The 11,077-nt window shown below is 51.6% G+C and overlaps 1 protein-coding gene across 3 annotated transcripts in view; it reads right to left on the bottom strand.

The window, feature by feature from the left end:
* Window positions 1–1,480, bottom strand: part of Plaur (plasminogen activator, urokinase receptor) — a 15,264-nt gene extending 13,784 nt beyond the window's left edge. For 2 of the 3 annotated variants that reach the window (XR_007343059.1, XM_015496748.2), the window contains exon 1: window positions 1,234–1,478. Coding sequence is in view for 2 of the 3 variants with exons in the window: in XM_015496748.2 (XP_015352234.1) it covers window positions 1,234–1,297 (64 nt within the window). In the remaining variant the exon portion in view is untranslated. Of the gene's footprint in view, window positions 1–1,233 lie in introns of all 3 variants that reach the window. The other variant, XM_048790764.1, reaches the window with a different exon arrangement.
* Between the last annotated feature and the right edge of the window lie 9,597 nt (window positions 1,481–11,077).

Raw genomic sequence — 11,077 nt, 5'->3', positions numbered from 1 at the left:
CCCCTAGCCCCCCCCCGCCCCTCTGTCCCCGCCCCCAGCTCCTCCCTGATAGCCTAGTCCCGCCCCCAGACCCTCTGCCCAGGTGTTAGACGCGCAGGGTAGCTCTCCGGGTGTGGGTCTCGGCCCTCCAGCCCTCCGGGCCGACTCCCTAACCCTGTCCACTTTCCTTGTCCAGGGCCCTATTCCCGCCAGCGGGCCTCCCAGACATCCCTTTCACCCCGAGTTTCTGAGTTATTACTCACTCCCGGCCTCCCGCGGTGCCGAGAGCTCTCTAAGTTATTCATTGCAGCCGCAGCAGCAGCACCTCATCCCCCCCGACCCCCCCTACACACCGCCGCTGCCATCTGGACCTGACTCAGTGTATTTCCCATTTCCTCTTATTTCTCAAACCCATTGCCCTACACTTTTCCGGGGGAAGCGGGTGAGACCGTGGTGTCCGTGAGTGGGTATAGAAGGGAAGTGTCCTCGAGGGACGAGTCCAGGGGTCTCTCAGCACCTAGCTCTGAGATGCTTGGCTCCAGTCTCTTTAGATTTTTTTTTGTAAAATGCGACGCTGCCCTCCCTGGATCCAACAGAGTAGAGAGCCTCGTGGGGCGCCGCTGGGGAGGGGGGTGTCAGAACCCCACTTATTCAAGAATGGACTGTGCGATCTCAGACCGGTTACTTAACCTCTCTGTGCCTCAGTGTCCTCTGTGATATGGATTAATATAGTGCCATCTGCCTAGTTTGAAATTGCAAAGGAGCTTAGAAGGGCGCCTGAATGAAGAAAGCACTCGCGAAACGGTCGCCCTGGTTAAATATCTTCCTTCAAGTAGTATTTTTCTTTTATCTTTTTCTTCTTTCTTTCTTTTCTTTTTCTTTCTTTTATTTATTTATTTTTTGTTCCAGGGCTTGAACCCAGGGGCGCTCAAACCTGAGCCCATCCCCAGCCTTTTTTATTTTTTATTCTCGGGTCTCGCTAAGTGGCAGAGGCTGGCTTTGAACTTGTGGCCCTCATGCTCAGCCTCGGGAGCTGCTGGGATGACAGGCGTGCGCCCCCCGCCCCCGCCGGCTCCACGAGTCCCTGAGCACTAGCCCAGTGCCGGCTCCTGAGCCACGTGAGGGTTCACGGGGATCATGATCATTTTCAGAGCCGAGAACTGAGCCCTGCGGCTCCGACCAACCAGAGTCCCCCACATCCCCACCCGACCCGTGGCAGCGCCGTGTCGCCGGCCGGGGACACCCAGCCCCTACCTGGAACGCAGGTCTGAAGCAGCAGCAGGAGCAGCGGCAGCAGCGGCAGCGGCGGGCGGCCCATGCTCGGTTCTCGGCCGGCCTCCGGGAGCCTCCCCTCTGGGTCTGACCTCCCGGGAAGGAGACAGTTTTGTGGCCCTGGGGGCGCCACCCAGAAGTTTCGCTAAAGATTCAGTCACCGCAGATGCGTGGGCGCCTCCCCTTCCTCCCCTTGGGTCTCCTCCACACCACAGGACTTCCCCTCCGAGGGGCGGGGAGCTGGGCAGTTACGTGGCTTGGACCTGACTCACCGCGGTCACGGCGCCGTCATCCAACTGCCTGGGTTCAAATCCCAGCTCTTCCTCTTCCTGCTGGACCTGGGGCAATTACTCTTCCGAGCTGTAAAATGGGGATAAAACTTGTGGCCACGGTAGATTGGATGTGGCTGAGTGTTAGATAGCACTTTTTTATTAGCTTTATCGGGGGTGTTGATGGTATTGTGATTACGAGAAAAAAAATGCCTTCATTGCTGAGTTGTGCTGGGAAATATTTGGATGTGAAATGACATGAGGTCATTTACCTTAAAACATTTTAGCCCCCAATAGATATGTCTGTTAAGAAAAATGTCTTGCAGTTATGTGGGAAAATAGTTCTTATTTTTTAGAGGTCCTCATTGAAGTATCCAGGGGTGAATATCCTCGATGTTGATTTGCTTTAAAATACTTTAAAAGAAAATAAAGACATAAAAAAGGCCAAGTATTGCATTAACTATATCAAATTTACAGGAGCTTACTATGCCATTCTATCTTCTTTTCTCTGTGTTTCTAAATGTGTATAATAATGGGAAAAAACAGTAAAATAAAATGGCAAAAAGATAGCCTCCTGTTTCCACCAATCAGCAATTTAATGCAGGGGAAATATGCAGAACAGCTGCTAGCCACGGTGGAAGCCAACATATTCCTTCACATTGACCAAGGATCTAGTTTGTGCTGGGCACTGGTCCAGAAGCCAGAGACACAGCAGGAAACAAAGCGCAGTTCCCACCCTTGTACCACTGTCCCTGGGGAGTAGGTGTTCGCTATCTCATCTTCCACTGTGATAAGCAAATGGAGAAAACAAAGCAGGCTGAAGGGACACAAGGGTGCAGGTGAGGAGTGAGCTGTTTTAGGTGGGGTGATCCAAAGGGCTTCCCAAGCTGGTGGCATTTGACAAGTGAGGGAAGAAATCCTGCAGAAGTGTGGGGAAACATTTTCAGGGAGCAGGAACAGACAGTTCAAAGGCCCTGGGGTGAGAATGTGCCTGGTGAGATCTAGGAACTACGAGGACTAACTACCTCTACCAAAATGATTATATTATTGTGATTCTTATTAATTCACTGAAGCTTTGAGCTAATACTTATAAGATAAAGTAAATCCTTTCTTGTAAGAGGTGGGGCCCAGTGGTTCACTGTGCAGGGGGTCCCCAGACTACGACAGTTTCAGTGAAGCTCACCCTGGGTAGGTCACCCTGCGCCAACACGGTCCTCTATTCTGAGCCTGTTTCCTCATCTGGAAAACAGGGCACCCCTTGGGGATGGCGTGAAGTCTGAACACGACGTTAATGTGAATGAGGTGGGGAAATAGAAAGCGGGGGTGCTGGTCTAGGCAGGTTTGAGGTCTAGCTCAGCCCCGGGCTCCAGATGATCTCAGGAAGATGCTTTCCTCCACTGATCCTCAGTTTTCCCACCTGTAAAATGGGTCTGGGGTGGGTGGGAGGCAGACATCTCCCAGTGAAAAGAAAACTCAGGGATGAGGACCCTCAGAGCTGTAGGTGAGCTGTGGTCACCTGGTGGGTGACCTCAAAGCCGGTCTTTCCTTTTTTATTTAAGGATGAGGGAATTCACCTGGAGCTCACCCCACCTCACATAGCTCTGGCCCCTCCCCACCCTGTGGCTCTGTGTTTCCTCCCTTTCCTTTGTTTCTGACCCTCTCTCTTGCTCTCTCTGGCTCCCTCAAGTTCTCTCTGCCCCGTGTCTTTCTTTCTGTCTTTCTGTCTCTCTGTCTCTCTGTCTCTGCTTCTTCCCTCTCCGTCTCTCTCTGTTTCTGAGTCCGTCTTTTTCTCTGACTCCTTCTCTCTGCCTCTCCCTCAACCAGCACACACCTGTAAGTTTCCGGGTGACGTAAGGAGGGAGGGACAGGCAGGGGTCAGGGCCCTGACAGCTCAAGAAAAGCAGCAGGAATGTCCCCTCCTTCCTCCCCGTGACTCACCTGGGCCTCACCCAGCTCGTGCCTGCCGGGGCTGTGAGTGAGGCCCTTGGGTTTCGGGGGGCTTCCCCGGACAAAGGAGAGGAGGAATTTGTGCAGAGACAGAGACAGTGAGAGAGCAGGAGAGACAAAGCAAGGGAGAGACCAAGAGACAACAAGAAAGATAGGAACAGACTAGAAGGGGGACAGACAAAGGGTCAGAGGCGCAGAGAGAGGGGGTGGGGAGAGGGAGATGGAGTGGGGAGGAGTGACCAGGCGAGAGTAAGAATGTGACCCCCAGTGGCCCTCAGAGAGACAGAGACATTGTGAATCTGTGACTGTGTCCCTGTGCGTGTGTGCATGTGCCCGTGTCTGGGACTCGCTGATGTTCTTTCTCTGCCCTGTGGAATGTCGCCACCACCACCCCGACGCCCGGCTGCTGGGGAGACAGGGCCCTTATCTGGTTTGGGGCGTGGATGGCAGGGGCAGGGCTACCTGGCCACCTCCTGGACACAGAGGCCCTCTCTACCCAGGGCCTCCCTAGGGAGAGGAAGAGCTGAGAAACCCTTGAGGCCAATACCCTTCTCTTTCCATTTTCCAGGCAGAGATCCAGAGGGGAGTCTGTTTTTGGGGGGCACTGGAGATTGAACCCAGGGGCATTTATCACTGAGGGCCATCCCCAGTCCTTTTTATTTTTCGTTTTTGAGACAGGGTCTCACTAAGTTGCTTAGCGCCTCACTAAATTGCTGAGGCTGGTCCCTTGCGATCCTCCTGCCTCAGCCTCCCAAGGTGCTGGGGTTACGTGCCCAGCTCAGAAGGGAGTTTCTTCCTCACTCAATTTTGTTGAGTGCCTTATGTGATGTAGGGTACTTTGCCAAGGACTTTATCTATATTACCTGGTGATTCCTTACCGTGTCCTATTTTACAGATGAAGAAACTGAGGCTCAGAGAGGTGTGGTTGGCTGAATAATGCCCCCTAAAGATATCCAGGTCCTAAACTCTGAGACATGTTGATGTCACCTTACAGGAAAAAAAGGGGGGGGGAATCTTTGCTAGAGTGATTAAATCAAAGATGTGTGCGTGTGTGTGTGTGTGTGTGTGTACCAGGGATTGAACTCAGGAGCATTTAACTCCAGAGTCACATCCCCAGCCCTTTTTATTTTTTTATTTTGAGGTAGGGTCTCACTAAGTTGCTTAGAGCCTCACTAGGTTACTGAGGCTGGCTTTGAACTTGCGATCCTCCTGCCTTAGCCTCCTGAACCACTGGGATTACAGGTGTGTGCCACCATGCATGGCTAAATTAAGGATTTTAAGATGGGGACATTATCCTGCTGATCCAGATGGATCCTCAATAAGATCACAAGTGTCCCTGTACAAGGACAAGGAACTGTGACCATAGACAGACGTGAAGAAGGTCGTGAGACAGAAGCCAAGGAAACCAGGGTCAGAGAGGGATGCTGGCTGGGGCTGTGAGGACGGGTGAAGGGCCAAGAGCCAAGGGGAGCAGGAAGACAGAGCCACTGGAAAGCACAAGAAAATCACTCCCCCTGGCATCTCCTCTTGTAGGAGCAGGACCCTGCTGACACCTTGCTGAGACTCACTTCAGTACTAGAGGACAATAAAGTTCCACAGTTTATTCGACTCAGTTTATGCTAGTTGGTTAGAGCAGCCACAGGAAACTGGGACAAGAGGCACAGTCACCCTGAATTAGCTTGCGAGCTGGGCATAGTGGCACATGCCTATAGGGACTCAGGAGGGTGAGGCAGGAGGATCTCAAGTATGAGGCCAGCCTGGGCACCTTGACAAGACCCTGTCTCAAAATAAAAAGCAAAAAGGGCTGGGGATGTCGCCCATGGAGAGCGCCCTGGGATCCCATCCCAGCACTGCAGCTGGTTAGCCTGGGGCGTGTGGGGGCGAGGATTTGAACCCGGGCAGCTGGCTCTACTGCCCAAGCTCATAACCACCATGTCGAAGGCTGCTGGCCTGGAGGTTGGGTCAGGACCAGGAGCTAGAAGTTTCCTCCCATTCTTTCTCCATCCCCAGCCTCCTTCAGCTCATCCTCAATAGACCTCTTTGGCCTGCCCTTCTCTGGCTTCATGGGGGGAGGGATGATATAGGGAGAAGAGGGACTCAGAGAAAAACACAGTTTGTGGAGGGGGCAGAGAACAGTTTCCTCGCCCCTAGCACTCTGCAGTTCCTTGCACCACCCAGCTGCACGAGCAGTACATATGGAACTTCTATCAGGGCATGGATGTGTTTCTCCCCAAAGGATAAGCTGACATCCTGACTCCCATGACTCAGGAAGCGACCTTATTTGGAAACAAGCTTGCTGCAGATATGATTCACTAGGCTGAGGTCATACTGGAGCAGGGTGGGCTCCTCATCCAACATGACTGGTGTCCTTGTAAGAAGGTGGCCATGTGAAGACAGCAGCACAGGAAGGTGGCCATGTGACAACGAAGACCAGGACGGGACTGATGCAATTATAAGCCAAGGGATACTGAAGATTGACAGCCAATCATCACGGACTGGGAAGAGGCGGGGAAGGATTCCCCTCCAGGGTTTGGAGGGACCCCAACCTTGCTGACACCCTGATCTGGGATTTCTTGACTTCGGAGATTTCAGACTGGTAGACAATCGGGTTCTTGTGTTTTAGGCCTCCTGAGTTGCTGGAACTTGTTACAACAGTCACAGGAAACTAATGAGACTTCTGTGAACCAATAAAACCACCAGCGAAGGACAGGAAAGGAAGCACAGTGTAAAATAAAATAAATTTACACCATTTAACTTCTGCTGTTAAAACCAGCCCAAAGGGCTGGGGTTGTGGCTCCATGGTAAAGTACTTGCCTCGCGTGTGTGATGCCCTGGGTTCGATCCTCAGCATCACGTAATAATAAATAAATAAAGGTATTGTGTCCAACTACAACTAAAAATATTTTTTTAAAAAAAGAGCCCCCCCAAATAGGACTTAAAACCAATAGGTATGGCCTGGGGTGTAGCTCAGTGCGGGTTGTTAGGGGAGCTTGGCCCTGGGTTTGATCCCCAGCACCACAAACCACAAGTATTAAATTTCATGGTTCTGTGAGTGGTTTGGGCTACTCTGGTCTAGGCTGCTTTGGCCAGGCCTGGTTAGATTTAGATGGAATTATGATCTGAATATTTGTGTCTCCCCCAAAACTCAGATATTGAAATTCTAACTCCCAAGGTGATGGTATCAGAAGGGGAGCCTTGGGGAGGGGATTAGATCATGAGGGCAGATTCCTCCTAAATGGGTTAATGCCCTCATACCACTGCCTTGAGCCTTCTACCACGTGAGAAAGCAGAGAGAAGATGCCTCTACTAACCAGGAAGCAAGGCCCCGCCAGACAACGAATCTGATGCCACCTAAATCTTGGACTTTCCAGCTTCCGGAAAGGAGAGAAATAACTTTCTATTCTTTATAAGTCACCTGGTTTGTGGGATTTTGTTATAGCAGCTCAAACTGAGACAGACGGCCTCATTCACATTACAGTGATGGCCGCAGTCCAAGGTTTCTCCATGGAAACCGCACGGTCTCCCGTCCTGCAGGAGGCCATCCAGGCCCCACTCGCCCACTGTTGCAAGGGTGCCTGCAGCAAGAGGGTGACACAGAAGCTGCAAGTCCTCCAGGCCTCGGCTCGGAACTCAGGTAACATCACTTGTGCTACATTCTCTGGGCCAAAGGAAGTTATGAGACCCACTCAGATTCAAGAGAAGAAGAGAAATAGACTCCATCTCTTGTTGGCAGGAGCTGCACATTGACGCCTTCAGGAGTCACAAGAAAAAACCAAGGAGTTTGAGAATATATGGAGTTGGGAGAGACTGTGAAAAACCAGATCTTTGCCCAGGGTGTGGGTGCAAGTTTACATTGGTACAACCCTACGGAAGGTAACTTTGCAATTGCTCTCAAAATTATAAACATCGAAAACCTGTCTGGATGGAGCAAGACCACTTACCACTTTTGGGAATCTGGCACGTTTGCAAAATGAGACGGACACAAAGTTCTTTGCAGCATAGTTTGGGATATCAAATGGTGGGAGGATGCCTGCCTAACCCTGCAACGTGTGGGCACCCAGCAGAAAAGAGAGAGAGGACATGCCTTATGTAACTCAGGTTACATGACTGTCAAGTGTGAAAATCTCGGGTCAGAATAGTAGGTCGAGAACATTGCAGCGTAGAAATGCAGGAAATGTGCCCATACTTGCTTAAAATGTGTATGCATTAAGTAACTTGATGCCTGACGTCCCCTTACCTCCAGTTCCAAACGAAGGACAGGGAAACGTCCCGGCATGCCTGCCCTTCACTCTTTACCCCACAAGCCTTTGTTTGTACAGTGACTCCTTATCCCCAGCCTGATAGCCTCTGGGGAGACTGGCTTCTAATCACGAAGCTCTGGGAGCTGCCCTGACTCCCTCTCCCTTCTGCCCACCTTTCCTGAATCAAGGGGTCTGGATTGTCCAGGAGGGAAGTGAATGAACCCAATCCCCAGACTTCTTCCTGCTTCAGTAGCCATTCAAGAGAAGCCAGCGCCTGCCAGGATTCTGTCTTTCCTCCTCCGGGTTGGCACCTTTCCAAAGCAAGCTCTTCAAATGTACACACTGATGGAGGGACCCTACCCGGCGTCTGGAAGCCCCAGAGGCTGCGGGTGACCTTGGACTTGTCCTTTCTCTTGCTTGGGATCTCTCCTCTGAGCCAAGGGGAGCGGCGACCTCAGCCTGCCTCTTTCACCAGTCAAATTTATGTTGCTCAATTATCAATGACGACAGTGACAGCCACAGCTAGTGCCTGCTTCCTAAGTGCTCTGTATGCATCAACTCGTTGACTCCTGGCAGTAACCCCTTGATGTAGGTCCTTGGAGTCACCCCATTTTACACGCGAGGGAACTCCAGGCTCCAAATGCCTTGCCCAAGGCCACGCAGCTCAGAGGCAGCAGTGGCAGAACTGGAACGTCAACCCGGCTGCCTGGTTCCAAAGCGTTCTTCCCCCTCTAGAAGCACCTTGAAGCCGGGACTTGGCTGCTGTGAGTTCACACAGGGCTGAGCCACTGGGGAGCCTTCGCTGCGATCACCACTGCCCCGCCCCGCCCCGCAGCCTGTGGCTAAACCCGTTCAGCAGATGAACTCACTGAGGCCCAGAAGAGGGGAAGGGACAATCCTAGGGTCACACCTCAGAGAACTCCATCTTCACAGCAGGGCTTTCGGCAGGAGTCCAAGGCTCCAGGAAGGGGTGACTTCTACAGAGATGCCCCGAGTGCCACCACAGTGCCCTCTGTTCATTCCCATTGAACAGATGGACAAATCAAGATGGCCCATCCGTGGGTATGGGCAGGAGGGTGAGAAGGACGTCACCCAGCTAGGGTAGGCCAATCTTGCTCTTGCTCAGTGGATAGAGAGACTGAGGTTCAGATCCTGAGGGTTTGTGTGTTTTATTTGGTACCAGGGATTGAACTCGGGAGCACTTGACCACTGAGCCACCTCCCCAGCCCTATTTTTGTGGTATTTTATTTAGAGACAGGGTCTCACTGAGTTGCTTAGCACCTCGCCATTGCTGAAGCTGGCTTTGAACTCTAGATCTTCCTGCCTCAGCCTCCAGAGTCGCTGGGATTACAGGCGTGTGCCACCAAGTTCAGTTCAAATCCTGAATTTTGTGGACCTGGACAAAGCCCTTGACTGCTCTGTGCCTTTGTTTCTCTGTCTACCAGAGGGGGAGACTCAGTTTAGATATGTCCAGATTTGGCTGGGAAAAATCTGCCGCCTGGAGACCTTGAGAACCCCCATGGCTTCTGGTTCCTCCCAGAAACCCCCTGTTCCACAACTGCAAGGCTGTGGGTCCATGGAGGCTGCTCATATGCCACCCTAGCTATGGGGCAGAATTGCCACTGACAATAACCTGACCTAGCTGACTGACAGCCAGAGATTTTGCGTCTCTCTCCTGGGGTTAATAATAGTGGCTTGTCCAGGTTGAGTGTCTCTTAACTGAAATGCCTGGGACTGGAAGTGTTTCAGACTTCAGATTTTCTGAGATTTTGGATTATTTGCATTCACATAATGAGATGTCTTGGGGATGGGAAGCAACTCCAAACGTGAAATTCATTCGTTGCCGATGTACTTTATACACACAACATTTTAATAATTTCATGCATGAAACAAAGTCTTGTGATGGGGGTATTTTCTACTTATAGCATCATGTCTGTGCTTGGAAAATTTCAGATTTTGGAGCATTTCACATTTTGGGCTTGTGGATTAAGGGATGATCAACTGGTGGTGCTATTGCAAGGACTTAATGAGCTAACATCTGTCTGGAGTCACGAGGCAACCTGTTATTGTTATTTTTTTAGTTGTAGGTGGACACACTACCTTTATTTTATTTATTTTATTTGTCTGTGGTGCTGAGGATGGAACCCAGTGCCTCACACATACCAGGCAAGTGCTCCACCACTGAGCCCCAGCCCCAGCCCCAGGCAACCTATTATTAATAATAATTATTAAGATAACAGCTCGTCCATATGTCCTTTTGCCTCATGAAATAGCTTGGGGCTCCTGCCATGTGCCTCTCAGGACTCAGTTTCCCCACCTGGGTGTACCCTATACCCCCTCCCTCCTACTAGGTGTCCTAGCAGCCGGGAGGCTGGGTGGGGCCCCTATCTCACTGGGCTATTTGCTTTCCCTCTTCTGGGGCTGCCACCCTGGACAAGGCCCTTGAATAAAAGGCTGGGACACCTGTGTCCTGCTTCCTCCTTTCTGGTCTCAATCATGCTCCGGCTCCTCCCTGCCCTGGTGCTCCTGGGGGCGCTGGCTGCCCCAGAAGGTAAGTATGGTGTGGCCCCTCAGAGTGGGAGACCCGCCCAAGGTCATACAGTTGGTGGGATTTGGCTTTAGAGTCTGAGCCGCAGACCCTTCCACCTGGCCTGGTGGTCAGCCGAGGCAGCTGGTTGAGAAAGAGCGTGGTTCTGGAGGGAGGCTGCCAGGCTCTGCCATTTGATAGCTGTGTGATTCTCAGCCTGCTACCTAACTTCTCTGTGCGTTAGTCTCCCCATGAATGAAAGGAGCTCTTAATGACTCTCTGGAGCAATTATCATTAGTCTTTGACTTTGCCTGCCTGTCTCCCCTTTGGCTCTAATTCTGCCACCTTTGGCTTGAGGTGGGAATTGAGTGGCCTGGATGCCAACCAGGATCCCATTGTGTGATCTTGAATGAGACCCCAAGTCCCTCTGGCCTAGTTCCCTCATCTAGACTAGGAAGGCGTGAGACAAGGTCAGCAGTTGTCAGAGGGGACTTTCTTGAGCCTTGAGGTTTCTTTGAAGAATCTCAGAGGCCTCTTGGAAGATCTAGAAGCCTGGGCAGGAGACAGAATCTCCCCTCAGCCTGGCCTCCAGGGGCAAATTCCAACTTTGCCTGCTCAGTTCTGGGTTTGTGAGCAGGATGGGTGGCAGAATGTCCAGTGGGCATGACCGGTGGGTGAGACAGGAACGGGCAGCAGCTGTGGCCTGGAGTCCTCTGGGTCCCACCCCCACACCTTGGCCATACTGTGTCTCCCTCTGGAATGGTATTCCCAGTGCTCTAGGAGAATAGCCTCCCTCCCTCCTTTTTTTTTTTTTTTTTTTTTTTTTTTTTTTTTTTTTTTTT

This window comes from Marmota marmota, unplaced genomic scaffold (assembly GCF_001458135.2).
Source record: "Marmota marmota marmota unplaced genomic scaffold, marMar, whole genome shotgun sequence".
Classification (NCBI taxonomy): Eukaryota; Metazoa; Chordata; class Mammalia; order Rodentia; family Sciuridae; genus Marmota; species Marmota marmota.
This window is presented reverse-complemented; position numbering and strand designations above follow the sequence as displayed.